Here is an 18,547-nt window from a genome sequence, read left to right as displayed (position 1 = left end):
AGTTGCTAGTTGCATCATCAGGACAAAACTGGCATATGGAAGATGGAAGAATTAAGAAACTTGTAGAGAAATGAAGGTGGCAATAGTGTGCTGAAACTAGCCTACATCGGGCCATAGGTGATTGTGCACATCTCTTTCCAATCTGTGTTCAGTGATTTTATGCTAGTAGCTTGAAATAAGCCATGGTGGGAATATTTACAACATGGAAATTGGCAAACACTTTAAATCAAGGCTTTGTTCTCTAGAGAGTCAGTTGTTACATACTTTCTAGCAAACTATTGGTGGAGCCCTAATCAAACCATGCCTGAAACCTGTCTGACCTCTTGGACCTTTCAGTTACATGAGTCAACAGATTCTCCTTATTGTATAAGCCATTTTGACTCCTAATTGCCACATATTATAATTTATCTGTTTGCACATCAGTTTTCTCCAATAAGCTGAAAGCTTCCTAAAAGTCAGGGAGTATATTTGTCTTCAAATTTTCAGTGCCTCAAACACAGTTAGTATCCAACATACACTGGAAATACAAAGTAGAATGGTCCTTGAATTGAAAGGTATCGAGCAAGCATTGATAAAAAGAAAGTAAACATTTAAGATGAGTGAAAGAACACATGTTCAAACTAGTCCATTTTGCTGGCCTAAAGGAATTATATTCCAGAATTGAAAAAATTATGACAAGTTGTGGGTATGGGAGAGAAGATGAAAGATAAGACACGCAAATTGCCCATCTGATTTTTAAGAAAGAGAGAGGTAAATTCTGCAAGCTGTATATTTTCTTGATTATCTCACATCAGGTTCTAGAAAAATGTTGAAATCTTAGTGAAGGAGAAGAAGCAATGTTCACTAGGATACGCTCATTAATAACAACAAAAAGGTACAAAAATAGACTGTCAAGGGTTTGCATGATGTGACGAGACCATGGAATTAAATTTAATGGGGATAAAGGAAAGATACTGTATTTGCAACCAAAACACCAATGGCACACTTTCAGGATGTGACATGGCTTAGCAATACTATGTATGACAAAAGCTGATAGATTTTATTTGAAAATAAATCCAATTTGAGTCACCTATGTGATGTGACTATGAAGAAAGCTACTGCAGTCCTGGGTTGCATTAAATTAAGCTTACTTTGGTCTTGTGACTTACTGATTGATGTGCAAGTCTTATCTGATGACCTAAACAGAAACAGATTCTGTTTGAACACCATTTAAAAAAATTGGTTGTCCTTCCTTCTTTAAACCTGGCAGAGTCTTATTGAGAAACCAGTATGTGATTCAGTCAGGGGTTGTACCTGCTTTATGAATCACATTTGTGGCTGCACAGAGAATAAGATCCACCCAGGCTCAAGTGATCTGTCTGTCTATTCATGTGCCATTACCGTGCTATATTAATTATAGAGACTTTGTGGTATATTACTATCTGATAGAGCTAGTTCTTCTGCATAGTTCCTCCTTTTTAGTGTTTCTGAGAAGATTTTTGATGCTGTTGGTGATCTATAGGCTCTTATCCTTTCTAACACCTATCTTCCCATTTCACACCAGCAGAATGTGTGTGGATGAGAAAAAGGAAGCAGCGCTTCTAAGCATTCATCTCTCTCTCTCTCTCTCCCCATCCCTGCACTCCTTTTTCTCAAGGAGACTTGGTGAATGTAGGCTCTGTTGACAGCAGCCAGTCTTACTTCCATTCTTGGCTCAACTGCTCATCACCTGTGATCATGGACAAGTTCCCTAAAATCCCTAAGCCTCAGTTTCCTCATCTATAAAATGGGAAAAATGGAGATGCTTGAGTGGCTCAGTGGTTGAGCGTCTACCTTTGACTCAGGTGGTGCTCCCGGGATCCTGGGATCGAGTCCCTTATCAGGATCCCCACAGGGAGTCTGCTTCTCCCTCTGCCAATGTCTCTGCCTCTCTCTGTGTGTCTCTCATGAATAAATAAATAAAATCTTAAAAAAAAAATAAAATGGAAAAATGATACCTTCAACTGAGTGAGAATAAAGGGAAATGATATATAAAAAGCATTTAGAACAGAGCCCAATATAGAGAAGGGTCTCCATAGATGGCAGCCATATTTGCTGTTCTTGTAGCAGATATTGCTTTGTTATTATCATCAGTGACTCCTTTATTTCCTTTGTTCTGGTTCATGATTTTGAATGGGAAAAAAGGCATCTCTATTTCATCTAAACTTTCCTTGATATCTAGCTTTTCCTTCTAGTTAAGAATGCAGGCAACAGACTGCAGTGGTATTAACATTGTGACTTTGTCACCATAGAGATCACAGATCTTTTCATATCACCTGATAGTTGTTGCAGACATCTCAAAACATCTCCCATTTCTCTTTGAAATGATAGTAGTTATTTGACCCTTCATCAGATCTTAGTATTTAAAGCATTGATAAAGGAGTACAAATATTATTGTGACATATTTTTTAATAATAAATTTATTTTTTATTGGTGTTCAATTTGCCAACATACAGAATAACACCCAGTACTCATCCCATCAAGTGCCCCCCTTATTGTGATATATTATTTAAATATCTGATAACCATAACAATATAGTTTTTTTCTTTTATAGTTTTTTATATTTAAAACACTATTCTGAGAAGATGTCTTTAGGTTTTGCCGGCCTGCCAATGAAAGCCATGTGACATAAAGGGTTAAGTGCCCCTGAGCTGGGGCCCTGTTGCCTCTTCAGGCTGGTCAGCTCAGTTGGTTAAAGAACAGTGAAGGTCATAGGGGCTCTCTTCTGGGGTCACTTCACTTCACTTCATTCTATTCCTCAGCCCCAGAGGCTTGGCAAGCATGTCCAGAGATACAGAAGGGACTAAGACCCAGCAGGACAAGCCCATTGATTTGGCAGGTCACAGAAGGTCCTGTGGATGGCAGATCAGCCTTGACATAGCATTATGGGAGGGGTGGGCCATTTGGATAGGAGAGTTGATAGTTGGAAAAACATAATAAAGGCAGAAATGAATCACTTGTAACTAATGGTGGGACCTGTGATTGATCAGCAGTTCTTCATCCTGATTGTCTCTCTCAGTCCAGGCCTTTTGTTCTACGTAAGGCTCCCCACTTCCTATTCTTTTCTGTCCTCATCACCACTTTTTCCATCTTGTCTCTGCTTATCTTATCTCTCTTTCTTTCTCTCATTTCTTCTCATTTTTCTCCCCTTTCTCTAATTCCCTTCTCCCATTTCTTCAGGAAAGAAGCAGTAGAAAATTCTGAATTTAGTATTGGGCACATAGTGGACATTCTTCTCCATGCCTGACCTCATGTTCTTGACACTGATACTTGTTGGCTTTAGGCCTGTGCTCACGCTCTCCCCTTCCTGTCATCATACATGCATGCGCATGTGCATGCACACATATATACACACTCTCCATCTCTTTCTCTCTGACACACACTCACACCTCAGAAAGATTATATTTATAATATCCTAGGGTATTTCCAAATACCAGTATTCATTTTGGGAGCACACTTGTCTCTCTTGGTTGGAACAGACTGAATTTTCCACTGGCTCAGAGTTTTGAAGTTCTTCCGGCTGAGGGAGGAGTGAGAGACTCCAGGGGACCAGCCATATGTCAGAGCGCTATCAACTTTCTGCTCTGAGGGTAGTGCTCACCAGAGCAGAACATTTGTTGAAGGGTTCTCAGCCACATTTGGCCCAAGCAGTTCATGTTGGGTCTTTTAAATAAAACTTGCTGGGGGAAAGGGCTTCCAGAGTGGAGAGACCAGGTGTTGAGTGAGAATAGATCCTACAAGGCTGACACAGGCCATCAGAAATAGATGTTTCTGAGGCCTAGAGAAGAGGAGGTTTTGAAACCAACAAATCCCCAATGGACAAATTATAATTCTCACTCAGTGTCTGTGAATTAATCTGAATTCACTTCCAATTTGGAGTGGCAGCCAAAGGCTCTCATTTCTCAAAACTGGAATCAAGGCTGCATTTATGCAAAGGCAGATTTGAGCAGTTCTTCTCTTCCTTGAATTTAGCTGTTCCATAAAGAACTTAAGGAGTTCAAAAACAGCCATTCTACAATTAGAGCTATGGCTTGAAATCCTCATTCCTGTGAGAGTTGACTCACTGACTTTAATTCACACTAAAGTGTGAATGACTAATCCAAGATTCTTTCCTTTCTTGCAAATAGGTTTATTAAATAAGAAATATGGGTAAGAGACAGAGAATGGAGGAGATTCACAGAGAAAGGGAGGGAAGAAGGAGAGATGAATGGGAGGAAGTTGGATGGAAGGACATAGAAAAATGAGATAGTGGAGATTTTATAACTTTATAGATATTTAACTTTATAACTTTATGGATTTTATAATTTATATGCTTAGAGTTGGTTCCAATGAATTTTCAGGAGGGAATTGCTTAGCTTAATTATGGTTAAGTTTTTAGCACTCACTTTCAAACTGGACTTTATGTTGGTTGGTTTTTCTTAGCCTCTCATATGAGAAGCTCTTTAGTGAGTAAAATGGGAAGGTAGCAGGAGAAAAGAGGCACTAACCTGGATCAGAACCATTGTGAGAGGATGATGTTTGACCACCTTCCATGTCATTTCATCAGATGTCATTTCAAACCAGTTAAAATGTTCTTCCCTTTTACTTCACAGTAAACAAATCTAGGGAGAATTCTTTCACTTCCCCAACTCACCATTCTTTAAGTAGAATTTATTTGAACAATTTGATGTTGATTTTCAGTCTGGCTTCCATTTGGTTCCTATATGGGTCACTAAGCCAAAGGGCATAATATGTCACATGTTCCACATATAAATATCATCTGATTTTAGCTGTTCAGCGAGCTCCAAGGTCAAAAGAAGGGTTGCCACCAGCAGAAAAGTATCACTTCCGACACAGGATGTGCTGTACCACACGTACATATACCATATTCATTGAGCAGTTCATGTAGGTTTTCAGGAACTTGTTAGCAGAGTCTGTGGAAGCTTTGTGGGGAAAGTCCTTTTTACTCAGCCCAGCTTTTTAGCTCCCCATGCAAAAAGGTCAAGAACATCAAAAAAGGGGAGATGGGTCCCAGGGCACCCTCTGCCTTGAGAGGCTTCTCCCTCTGATATCTGGAAGGGGAAGAGGGTGGCTGAGTTTAAGATTGCTACCCTCAGACAGAGAGACTGAAGAGAAGTCTTCCTCAGATTCATCTCCCTTTGGTAGGACAAAAAAGCTCCAGCCCCAGAGTGGTGGGCTTGGTCTCTTTCTGTTAAGTTGGAAGATAGGAGTTGGTAAAAAATGTCTGTCTGATGAATTCCTAGTCTTTCTGACTTTAAAGACTAAACGACAACATTCTAGTAGTGTCAACTTAAGCACTATATGTTTTATATTTGTATATGTCTTAATACTTTCTTGCTTTTCTAGACAATAACTTTATTTCCTCTTTACTGCTCAGTCTGAACATGCCTCATGATCTCGCATTATAACTCTAGCTGACGTTTATCCTACGTTTTCACAGTTAGAGGTCACAGTGTGGTTCCCATCAGCATCCCTGGCCTGGGAAGTTAAAAATGCAAACTCCCAGACCTTACTCCAGACCTAAAGGATGGAAGCTCTGGGAGTGAAGCCAGTAATCTGTGTTTCAACAGGCACTCCAGGTGGTGTTGATAGACTCTTGAGTTTTAGAGCTACTAACTTTGAGTTAGTGTGTTTTTCATTCATTTAGTAGCAACACTCTTACATGTATTCTCTCAAATGTCACGTTGACCCTCCTTTAGAGCTAGAGAAATGGAGGCTTAGAGATGAGAGGGAGGGTCCAGAGCCAGGCTAATCTCCTCCTGTGGCTTTTCTTTCTCCTCTGTATTTCAGAGTTTATCACAGGATGCCTCTGCCTCTGCTGACACACTGGAGGGGAGCTAACCTAGAATACCACTCAGAACGCTTCTCCACAGTCTCAGGAAGGGGAGCATTGAGCATTGCTGGTCAGGCTGTTGAGTGACAGCTGATTGACAGCTGGCCTCACCTGCTACTCCTGCCTCCTGGCTCCAGGGAATTCTCCTCCCCTCTTAATCTCTCTTCCCTTCTATCTGTGCTGTTGCACCTGCCAACATCAGCTGAGCCACTGTGGCTGCCTGTCTTTGGAGAGGAGCTGCGTGATCTGAGAAAGTTGGGCGGATGGAATGCCCTCTCCTTGGAAATAGGCTCTCTTCAGGTTCAAGGTCTGGAGAGATTGCCCCTTAGGGCACAGGGCAAAGGCTTGCATGTTTATATAGGGCGTGGAGTTAGGACAGGAGTTTTATGAACAGAGAGGGAGTTTTGTTGTGTTTTTGCCTTTGTGCTGACTCTTTTGGGGAAGTTGAATAGTGTGATAGAGAAATCTAGGACGAGAGAAAAAATCAATTTTAGTGAAATAAATGTAGGTTCACTTTCATTTATAAATATATTTCTTCCATTTGTTGTTACTCCATTCATCAGTTTCATACATATAACCTTAGATTCAGAATCATTTTTATTAACAATCAATGTTGCTTTCTTTTCTTTTCTTTTCTTTTCTTTTCTTTTCTTTTCTTTTCTTTTCTTTTCTTTCTTTTCTTTTCTTTTCTTTCTTTTCTTTTCTTTTCTTTTCTTTTCTTTTCTTTTCTTTTCTTTTCTTTTCTTTTCTTTTCTTTTCTTTCTTTTCTTTCTTTCTTTTTTTCAATGTTGCTTTCTTTCAAGGAGGCTCAGAAACTTCGTATCTACCAGTGTGGCTGGTATAGACTTTGGCTGCCATTCACAGGGTAAGTGGTGGCCTTCTGTTAGTTAATAATTCCTGATGGACAGCATGTGCACCTCATTCTGTGGTGCCCACATACACACAGGCACACATGTGTGCACAAATGTGTACACACAGACACGTGCACATACATACATGGAACCCCTTATGTCTTTTTAACTTCCAAAAGTCTTTAGACATATAAAATTTGCCTTAACCTAAAGTTTAAATAAAAATTCTGAAATAATGAATGAAATCCATTCAGGCAGCTTGATGGTTTAAAGCAAGGCTGATCTTCCTGCTTTTTTGAAAAGCTCATTTCCAGAAATAAAGCTAAGTAGGCAAAGGAAGACCTATTTCTCCCAGCTGAATAGGAAACAAAACAATACATATTAAATGATGTCTTTAAGGTACTATACTGTTTGGAAAGAGATGCCATAGACATCCAGGCTATTTGTGTTATGACTAAACACATAGTCACAATGTGAATTAAGCAAGGCCATGGTAATGTTGATAGAAAATGAGTCAGTAGGACTTTGTGAACCATTCATTCCCCTAATAAAACATCTCCCTCCCTAATAAAACATCTCTTTTCTATCTCTTTTGACCTTGAGATGTCTATAAAGGACAATGTCCTTCCTTCTTTGGGATTATCTAATCTCTAAGAGCAAGTGCCTTGCCCTCATATATTGCTGGTGGAAATGTAAAATGATACCTCTGTTATAGAAACTCTTTAGGGATTCCTCAACAAATTAAACACAAAGCTATTATTGTATGTGTTTATGACCCATAATATATCACTCCTAAATATATAATCTAAGACAATTGAAAATATATGTTCAGATGAAAATTTGTACATGAATGTTCATAGCAACATTATTCTAATAGCCCCAAAGTGAAAACAACCCAAATGTCTTTCAACTGACTAAAAGATAACTGTTGTATCTATATAGTGGAATATTACCCAACCATAGAAAGGAATGATGTATTGATACATGCTACAACATGCATGAACGTTGAGAACATTATGCTAAGTAAAAGAAGTGAAAAACAAAGGGCTGCATACTGTATGATTCTATGTGAAATGTCCAGAAAATCCATGCAAATCCATGGAGACAAAAAGTAGATTAGTGGTTGCCAAGGCTCAATAGGAGAGGAGAAATTGGTAGTGACTTCTAATGGCTATGAGCTTCTTTTTCTGGAGATGAAAGTACTCTGGAATTATATAGTGATGATGGCCGCATAATATGATTATACTAAAAACTCCTGAATTGCATACCTTAAAATAGTGAATTTTATGGTATGTGAATTATATCTCAATTTTTAAAGAAGACTTTAATAGAGCTCTGCTCCTCCCCATCCCCCCACCTTTTGGATTAAGACAGGTAAGTAGGATGCACCTCAACCTTGGCCCCTGGTGAAGTATTTACTGATCTAGTGCTCTCTTTTGCCCTTTTTGATATGCTGTAAGTTATCAAGTGCTACAACTGGAGGATCAGTTAATAAGAACTTAGAGGAGCACAGGAAAGGAATGAAGAGTTGCATGGGTCAGCTGCAGTCTTTAGGAAAGAGCTGTACTCTGCATTTACTCCAAGTATCCCTGGAGCCCTTTCATGGGCTGAATGTTGTGTGATTATTAACATGAGTAAGACTGAGTCTCTGCCTTCACAAAGGTCAGATTAAGACAGATGTGTTAAGGAAAGTCATAATTCAAATCCACCTACTACAGGAATGTACTAGAGGTTCTGAATTGACAGAGAACTTGTGGAAGAGATGTTGCAGGGGGTGGGGGTGGGGGTCCTTCCAGTCTTATCAACAGGATCAAAGGGGCAGAAGCAGGCATGATGGTATGTGTTTGGGGTGGATGAGGAAATGGCCAGAGTTTCATTTATATCCTTAAGGCAAGTAATTACTCAACTCTGCTTTATCTTTTGTAAAACTTCTTTCTAAAGGTTATATATGCACTGATAAAAGTTTTGAACAGTACAAGAGGGAACACAGTGGATAGTCATTTCCTTGCACCCTTTCTTCTAATTGTTCTCTCCAGATGGAACTATCTTCAGATAGTCTTGTCTCTTAATAGATCCCTCTTTGCTTTATTTTTGAGAGATAGAGACTTCATTGTCAAGACTAGATCACAGAGAATTAGAATGGAATTTTAGAAATCAAATTCTATAGATTGGTCATTTTTCATTTGCCTAATTCAATTCAGTCCAGTTCAATTTGGCTTAACTGATTGTTATCTTTACCTCTTGGCAGGCCTTTCACACCAATTAATTGATTTTAGTGACTTAAAAAAAAAGTTCAGTTGTTATGCATTCATTCAAACATTCATTTATCCAATAAAAATTTCCTGAGTTTCCTACCAAGTGCCAAACTCTGTTCTAAGACTTGGGGATGATGTGGTGAAGAAGAGAGACATAGTATCTGTCCTCAGAGCTAATTAGGGGGTACAGAAGATAAGAAAGTCAGATTGAGAGAAGTACTCTAAGTTATCTAGTCTTTGAGGATATGATATTTAAGTTGAGACCTGAAGAACAAGAAGGAGCCATGCAAAAATCAGGTGGAGGGCACAGCTAGTGCAAAGAATCTACAGTAGGAACCGGTCAGGTATATTGAAAGAAATAGAAAGAAGCCAAGGATGGGTGGAGCTCAGAGGAGTTGTGGAGACAGAATGGGCTTCTATTTATTTGTTAGGGCTGCTGTAACAAAGAATCACAGCCTGGCTGGCTTAAGTAACAGATATTAATTTTTTCAAAGTTCTGAAGTCAAGAAGTCCAAGATCAAGTTGTTAGCAGGGTTGGTTTCTCCTCAGGCCTCCCTCATTGCCTTATAGATGGCCACCTTCTCCCTCTGTCTTTACATGGTCTTTTGTCTGTGCCTGGCCTTCTTCTAATCTCCTTTCCTTAAAAGGACACCAGTCGCATTGCATTAGGGCCCACTCATGTCATCTCCTGTTACCTTAATTACTTCTTTAAATACCTTATTACCCAGAATGGTCATATTCTGAGGTACTAAGGTTTAGGAATTCAACATATAAATTTGAGGGGACACAATTCAGCCCATGTCAGGGCTGGTAAATTCTGAGCAGGGGGTTAGATTGTGTAGAGTTTTGTTGGCCAGGGTCAGAAGTTTTATTTGAGTGAATAAGAGCCACTGGAAACTTATCTTTTTAAAGATTTATTTATTTACTTGAGAGATTGAGAGAGGGAGCATGAGCTAGTGGTGGGGAGGGGCAGAGGGAAAGAATCTTCAGGCATACTCCCTGCTTAGTGCGCGCCTGTCACAGGACTTGATCCTGTAACCCATGAGACCAGGACTGGAGCTGAAACCAAAAGTATGAAGCTTAACCTATTGAGCCATCCAGGTGCCCTGGCTCTGGAAGCTTTGAAGTAGAAGGTTTACAGATCTGATTAATATTTGGTTAGTTTCCCTGGAGAGCCCAGCAAGGAGAACTAAAGCCCCACTGGCCCCAGGCCAAGAGGTGATCTTCCTTATTAACCCGGGGCCTGGATTAAATTTTCTTTATTCTGCTCACTGTTCTTATTTTTCACCAGAGTTTGCACAAAAGAAAACAACACACTCAGGATAGCATGCCTCAGTACTCCAAACAAATTCTGAAATGCATAAAAGTTCAACCATAAATACACTTTTTGCAAGACTCTCTGATCTATTTATGTTACAAAAATCTCATAAATGGAGGAACTGGATCAACGGCAAATAGCCATTGTTGACTTTCTATGAGTACATTGGTTATCATGATGACTTGTGTGCCACAGGATTGTTTTAAAGAGAGATTTCTGTGTTGGGGTAATTTTCTGTGCTCATCAGTGGATTTTGTTTTTTCATGTGGGTCAACATCTCCAACCATAAACAAAGAGGAAATGTTGGCTTGAGAAATATCTACTTTGTTAATAAGCAGAGCCGAAACTGGAAAAAAAATTTGGTTTTGCAAACATAAGCTTGTTGTTCAGTTAGTGCAAAGCATAACTCTTGCAAAATGCTAAAAGGACTTGGTCCCCATGGTCTAGTGTTTAAATGGCTTTGGAAGAATAGAAACAGCAGCCCTGTTTATTGTACAAATGTAGGGAATGTCAAAGCCAAATCATCAAAATTATTTTCAACAACTGAATGCCATTTACAAGTTGTGAGGTACCTACTTCGACAAAACTCTTTCAAGTTTAGAGGGAGAAAAATCTCTTTTTATGCATCTAAAGACAGCATCAAAAATAACATCTGAGTTATAAAAATAGTCCATGAAACAGATGACTTGATTCTATGACTTGATATTTTACCAGATAAAATTCCAAGTGAATCTCTTTTTTCTTTTGCATTTTTAAGAGCTGTTTGCCTTCTCTGGTTTGGTCCTCTGGTTAATGTGTTAAGGCAGGCTCTTGTCGTCCAGATGGACTATAATGTATATTTAGAGCTTCCATTAGCTCTTGTGTGTGAATGTGCTACCATTTCCTAATTTCAACACTAATATTCTACGAGAGTGGATTGCCATTTATGTTATCACTGCATAATAAAGTCAATTATGCTAATACATTTCATTTTTCATGGAGCTTTAAAAAACTCATGCATATTCCCTTTTTATTGGTTACCTATTGATAAATGGGAAGTTTTTAATTTGATAGCATTTACTAGCTTTCAGACTGGTCAGCCTTAGTTCTGGTTTCTCTCCATGTCCCTTCCACGCTGGTTTGGATGCTGTTTAATACTTTCTTTTCAGTGTGTGGGAGTTCAGCAATCCAACTAACCTTGAGAATGGAGGAATGAGAAATAGAACTGGTCCATCTTAGGGCAAAAAGGTTCATTTTACCAGAGAAATTCTTTTCCTCTAAAGCAAGAAATTATTGTGTTATCCCAAATGCATAAGTATTACTGTGCCAAAGCACTGCAGGAAGCTTAATGCCGAACTTTTCTAAAATGGATTGAGTGTTAATGAAAGTTTGAGGGTAGTAGAATTCAAAAGAGAAGTACTCTTTTTTTTTTTATGACTATTTCCCAAAACAATGTAGTAGAAAGCTCTGATGATGATTATAAAAATAACAACTCCCTTTGCTTGTGCTAGAAAGAATATAAAGCGCTTTCACAACCTTTCTGCATTGAATCAGAGTAATCCCCCTGGTGTCCTCTGGCAAAGGCCTCTTCTGGGCTAACAGAATGCTAGCATTGTCATCAGAATCCTGGGAGTGAGGCCTTGGGCCAGGTCTTGGGATTTTAATAAACAAAGCATATGAACAACCTTCTAGAATCAAAGTCTTTAACAAAACAAAACAAAAATGTGAGGCTACAATTACTCAAATGGTTATTTGAACCTTGGAAAGGAGATGAGGAACCTACAGATGGCCTTGTGTTATAGGAGAAGGCAGATACCTACATTCATGTTTGTTCTCAATCACAGCAGCTATTTGTACTCAGTAGGAATATCTGCTTTGTGGTTTGTCACATGAACATAAAGCTCAAGGGGTTCAATGGAGTGGCCAGAAAAATTGGACTGTGTCATTTCTAGTCACCAAGGTCAGCACAGAATATCAGACATGGATGTCTGGTGTTTGCTCTTTTACAGGTCAACTGAGGCAAGCTTCTTGCCACCATGTCACATGATCCCTGGCTGGAGAGGATAAGTGAAGACCCCAAGTCACACCAGTAATTCTCAGTCCCAGCTCCTGCTATTTTTATGGTCTTTCTTTTCCCCTAACAGCTGGACTGCAGCCACTGCTGGCTCCTACTTTTCAGACTGCTTTTCTTCAGTCTCCTCTTAGGCCTCTATGACTCTTGAACCAACTCCAGCATGTGGGTTTTCTTCCCCACACATCTCAGCAGGTCTCTTGACAAGCTACGTGTCTAACAGTTCAACTCAGTTCTGACATTATGTACCTGGAGATAGTGTGAGATTCTATAAGAAAGGGTTCAGTCCTACAGTCATCTGCTTTCCAACTTCTGATGCCAGGCACAAACCCGGGTTGTTACCTGTGCTTCTGACTGGCTATAGATTGGAGGTTCCAACAATTCCCTCCTTGGGTTCAATTAATTTGCTAGAGTGTCTCATAGAACTCAGAGAAACAGTTTACTTACTAGATTATTAGTTTATTGTAAGAGTTTATAACTCAGGAATGGCCAGATGGAAGAGATGCAAGGGCAAGGTATGTGGGAAGGGGTGCAGAGCTTCCATGCCCTCTCCAGGTGCACCGCTCTTCCAGCACTGTATCCGGGGCACGCAGGTGCAAGAGCACCTGACATAGGGGGTTCCAAGCAGAATAGGTTCGGCCATGTGCTGCTGACAAAATCCAAAGGCAAAAGGATGAGTGGTGGTGAAATAAGAAAGGGAGTTATTTCAGTGAGACCAATGCTGGGAAGACAGTAGACTAGTGTCTCCAAAATGCTGAAAATACTTCTAGGTTTATATAAAGAAAATGTGAAACAAAGGTCAGTGAGTACATGCAAGTGGGCAATAAAGGTCAGGTGGATCATTGTCTTGGGGTCAATTACTCTGGGGTCTTGCTGGCTTAGGCTAGTCCTTACTGCTTAAGGGTAGTTTCGGTTCCCATCACAGGGTGCTTTGCACAAAGGATCGTTTGCCTGAGTTAAGAGATAAGCTGGAAAGAAGAACTTAATCAATTAGAAAGTACAGATTGAGGTCAAAATGGAGGTGATTGATGTCCTCTTTCAGCACATTCATGTGTATACCCACCTGGAAGCCCTTCAAACCTTATCATTTTTGGGTATTTATGCAGGCTGCATTACACAGGCATGATTGATTAAATCATTGGCAGTTGGCGACTGATTCATCCACCAACCTCTCCCTCCACCCACCCTCCCCAAAGGTTGGGGTTGAGATGGAAAGTTCTAACACTTAAATCCTACTGTTGACTCCCCTTGCAACCAGCTCCCAGCCTTAGGTGCTTTCCAAATGTCCCATTAACATCACAAAAGACACATTGATTACTCTCATCACAGAAAATTTGAAGGGTTTTAGGGGGGGTCTGTATCAGGAACAGAACAATGACTGAATATATATTTCTTGTTATAAATCACAGTATCACAGCTTGTCTTTCTGAAATTGTCACTTAAATGTTGACATTCCCCCGAGTGTGCCCTATAAATCTGTTCTCACTTTATCTCTAGACCAGGACTCTTTGTCTGGTTCCATAAATGTCTCACGGTCAGCATGACTGATCTGAATTCATCATGCTCCCACCCCTGAGATTATGTCTTCTTTTGAGATCCTTGTCTCTAATAGTGACCTGGACTCACTGTGCTCATGATAGTCCAGGCTTCATTCCAAGCATCTGACATGCTTTACCTCATTTTGCCTGTTTGAGAGCCTAGCACAGGAGGTACAGATATTTTCCCCATTCCACACATCTGAAGCATAGAGTGATTTGGTACCTGGCCCCAGTTTCAGCAGCTAGTTGTGCGTAGAGCTGGGGGTTTGGATGCGGGTTGTGTAAACCATAACTCTGCTGCGCTGCTTGCTGTTTGCATTTCCCTGGGTCAGAGACCTGGCCATCCTTTTTGATACCTCCCTCTCCCTTGGCTACCACTTCCAGTCCCATGACTGTCCCATCACTCTTACCTCCTGAATGTCACCACCTAGTCCAAGGTATTGCTTCCTAAACGGATACATGCTATGGTCTCTTAATAGCTCTTCCTGCCTCTCTGTTTTTTTGCCTTCCCACCCCATATACTTCCTATGTTGCAATTAAAGAAATCTCTCTAAATCATAAAGTCAGTTGTGTCACTCCACTAATTAAAATGCTCCAATGGTTTCCTATTGTCTTCAGGTCAAAGCCTGTTAAAGGATAGACTGAAGCATATTAAAAGTTTTTGAAGTTTATTTGAGCAAAAATCCAAGTTGGAATAGAATCCCGAACTAGAAGTGATTAGAAACGCTCCACTGATAGGAGTCAGGAGAAAGACTTAACACAGAGCAAGGGCAGAAGCAAAAGAAAGGAAGCTATTTGACTATATCTTTTTTTTTTTAAATTTTTATTTACTTTTGATAGTCACACAGAGAGAGAGAGGCAGAGACACAGGCAGAGGGAGAAGCAGGCTCCATGCACCAGGAGCCCAACGTGGGATTCGATCCCGGGTCTCCAGGATCGCACCCTGGGCCAAAGGCAGGCACCAAACCGCAGTGCCACCCAGGGATCCCTCTATTTGACTATATCTTTAAGCCTAGTTGGCTGTTTGTGATTGGCTGTCCTTCATATCAATTTCTTAACTTTGAGGCATTTATGGGCTTAGATTTTGGTTTGTTTATGTCAGGCATTTAGAGCCACTTCAGTCTAATGGCCTCCTTTTGAAAACAAATTGAACACCCTTAACATTAATCAAAAGGCATGATCTGGCTCTGTTGTCCCTTCCAGTCTCATTCTTCTTCCCAGACTCTCCCCTCACCTTGTGCTGTCCACATGGTCCTGTCTTTCTGAACCTTTTTCCTTTCCTGGTTTTTAGAAAGACACCTGCTGTCTCTTACCTCTTGGCCACGGAACTGTTTGATCCCTTTGGCTGAAACACTTCTCTTTTGCTTTTCCTGGTTTACTACTACCTATCTCATCCCTTTAAGGCTTCAGGATCTCCTTCCTAAGATCCTAGAAAGGGAATTTGGTTCCTTGGCTGTGTTCCAGAAGAGCTGCTGCTTGCTTGCCATGTTCCTGGTCCTGTTCAGAGCACTTCAAATGTATTCACTCATTTAATTTCACAACCCTTTGAAGTAGGTACAATTAGCCTTTAGCAGATGAAGAAGTGGAAGCACAAAATGTATCCATCACAGTCCATTAGGAAAACAGATGCTACCCTAGTAATTCGCCAGAGGAAATTCAATACAGGGCTCCACCACAAGGGTACTGCAAGAGCACAAAAGGCAGATAGTACGTGGCCAAGGCAACCTGGAAAGGAGCAAGAGTAGGAGGCTGCTGCTGTAAGTCACAAGGATGGGGGTGGGGTGCAGGAGTGGGAGGTGATGTCACCAGAGCTGAGGTTCTGGGGCTGCCCAACAGGAATTGGAATCCAAAGGGGAAAAAAGGAATTGGAACCCGGGAAGAGTTGCCGCCATGCCAGAGCTGCCACCCCAAACAGAGGGAATGAAACACCCTGACATTTCTCTCCTCTTTACAGATTAGGGTCTACCAGTGCTTTTCATTGGCTGAGCTAACCAGACACTCAGTGGCTGAAATGTAGTTCTCAGAGGTTATGGGGAAGATGGGGAATGGATTGAGAGCAAACAGGTAAGAGACAGACCCAGAGAAGTTGTGTGACATTCACCCAATGTCACACAACTTCTAGGGAGGGCCCAGATAATTTGTCCCGAGTGTGTGATCCATAAGGACTGATACATATTGCCTCTCTGAGAGCCTTAGGCAAAGCACTGAATCCCTATGCCTTAGAAGTATGAAAAGCAGGTAATAGTAGTATCCTCTGTATAGTGATATAAAAAAGATTAAATGAATTAAAATGTGTCAAATACTTTGAACAGTGCCTGGAATAACATATGCAAAGTCAATTCTGGTCCCCATGACAGAGACAAGTATCTCAGGAGGAAACAGTGGTCTGAGGGTGGAAGCCATGCCCAGTACCATTCCAAGATTTTTCTCTATAACTTAAATCTCCATTTTACAGATGATAAAACTGAAACCCCAGAAATTTGACTTGTCCTAGATGACATAGCAAAAATGGAAGTAGGACTCAGGAATTGGATCCAGAGCCTGTGTGTTTAACCACCATATTGAAATTTTTATATAATAGACTCTCCAGCTAGACTGAAGGTAGTGGCATAGGCTATAGGCCTTTTGCTTCTCTTTCCCTAGCACTAGCTCAGTGCCTGGAAGGTACTCACTGCATGTCTGCGTCATGAGTTTATTTATTTATTTATTTATTTATTTATTTATTTATTTATTTATTAATTATTTTGGAAAGATTGTATTTATTTATTTGAGAGAAAGCAGAGCAAGAGAGAGCACGAGTGGGGAGTAGGGACAGCGGGAGAGGGACAAACAGCCTCCCTGTTGAGCAGGAAGCCAGATGCAGGGCTCCATCCCAGGACCCTGAGATCATGACCTGAGCCAAAGGCAGACTCTTAACCAACTGAGCCACCAACGTGCCCCGTGCTTCATGAGTTTTAAATGGATTGATGATTTGTTAGTGCCCAGGGAGGGGGAAGGTTCCCAGACTTGTTTTTTGGACTTCTCAGTCAGCAGTGAGGTGTCCAGTCATGAGTTGCAGGCCCAGCCTGTCTTCAGGGACTGATTTTAGGCTGTCTCCACAATGTATTCCCAGGAGTCCCAGCTTTGCCATTTCATGTAGTTTTGGGATGTCTTCTTCTGAATCTCTCCTCCCAGAGGCCATCCATTTCTCCATCTCGCTGAGTGCTCAGGGTGGCCAAGGCTAAGAGTCAGAATGGGGAAAATTGCAACAGGACAATGTAAGAGAAAATAAAATGGGGTAAAATGTCACCATTGGAGAGTTCTCAAGGGCATTTAAAGATCATAATTTGGAAACACATCTGGAGGTAAGACAAGACTGAGAATTATATCTTGCTAGGACACATTATTTCTGTTTTTATCTGTGTAATTGATATGGTGTATGAGATGGAAGCAAATCACTTTTCCCATATAAGAAGGCAAAGATAATTTCTACCAAAAGTTGGAAAGACTTAGTTACTAAGCATTACTGGTTTAGTTATGGACTCAAATTTTGGCATGAGGATATTGGCTTTAGTTTTTAACCTATTTGCAACAGTATGCTTTGGGGATGCTGCTCTTCCTTAATTTTCTCTCATCTTGCCAGCTGAAAGAGTTGGTCTTCTTGTAAGAAGCCAATGTGTATTTATTTAACAAGTAATATGAATTATGTATCTGCTAATGGTACCCTTTTCCCTTTGTCTGACTTTTATATCCTAACCTTACTACTGCCACACATTTTCTAGCCTATTTTCTTTGTCTTTTCCCCCTCCTTTATATTTAATGGGTTGTATCTTGCTGAATTATATGTATTTTTGTATGCCATCCTTAGTCCTTTCTGGAACAACACAAATAAATAGATACTGGCTCAAAAGTTTTTATCTCAGACTTGATTCTTCACTTTTAGTGCAGTACATTGAATTACTGACAAGCATCATTGTCCCATTACTTGTTTAATGAACTAATGTAGCAGATGCCTTTTTAAGGCACAAAGTTAAATATTAAGTTCCAGGGTTCCTGAGAGGATCTGTGATTTTAGAATTAGTTGATTAAGAAATATATGTTGAGTGGTTGCTAGAGGCAGGGGCTGGGAAGCAGTTGAAATGGATGAGGGGCGTCAAAAGTTGCAAGCTTCCAGTCACAAGATAAGTAAGTTCTGGGGGTGAAATGTGCAGCCTGGTGATGATAATTAATGATACTGGACCATATATTTGAAAGTTGTTAAGAAGTAGATCTTAAAAGTTTTCATCACAAGAACAAAAATTTGTGGAGCGCCTGGGTGACTAAGTTTTTGGCTCAGGTCATGATCTCAGGGTTGTGAGATCAAGCCCCATATTGGGCTCCACACTCAGCGGGGAGTCTGCTTAAGACTCTCCCTCTGCACCCACCCTGCTCACACTCTCTCTTTCTCTCAAATAAGTAAATAAAATCCTTAAAAAAAGAAAAGAAAAGAAAAGAAAAATATTTGTAACTATGTGAGGTGATAGATGTTGACTAAACTTACTATGGTGATCATTTCATAGTATATACTAATATCTAATCATCATGCTACACACCTAAAACTAATATAATATGTTCATTATGTCTCAATGCAAAAATATACAAATGACCAAAAAAATCATACACATTTCAACAATAATTGAATCATCAGAAATGATAGTGAGTGACC

General features: G+C 40.3%; 1 protein-coding gene across 2 annotated transcripts in view; it reads left to right on the top strand.

Moving 5' to 3' along the window:
• The window catches only part of EEA1 (early endosome antigen 1), a 411,681-nt gene that overhangs the window by 84,820 nt on the left and 308,314 nt on the right, over window positions 1-18,547 (top strand). Inside the window, exon 2 of one of the 2 annotated variants that reach the window (XM_049093902.1) lies at window positions 15,818-15,927. The exons of the other annotated variant lie outside the window; for it this stretch is intronic. Within the exon in view, the coding sequence (XP_048949859.1) occupies window positions 15,893-15,927 (35 nt within the window). The 5' untranslated portion in view covers window positions 15,818-15,892. The remainder of the gene's footprint in view (window positions 1-15,817; window positions 15,928-18,547) is intronic. 2 annotated transcript variants of the gene reach the window in all.

This window comes from Canis lupus, chromosome 15 (assembly GCF_003254725.2).
Source record: "Canis lupus dingo isolate Sandy chromosome 15, ASM325472v2, whole genome shotgun sequence".
In the NCBI taxonomy this organism is placed as follows: domain Eukaryota; kingdom Metazoa; phylum Chordata; class Mammalia; order Carnivora; family Canidae; genus Canis; species Canis lupus.
The sequence above is the reverse complement of the archived record's forward strand: the minus strand, read 5'-3'. Positions and strand labels throughout refer to the sequence as shown.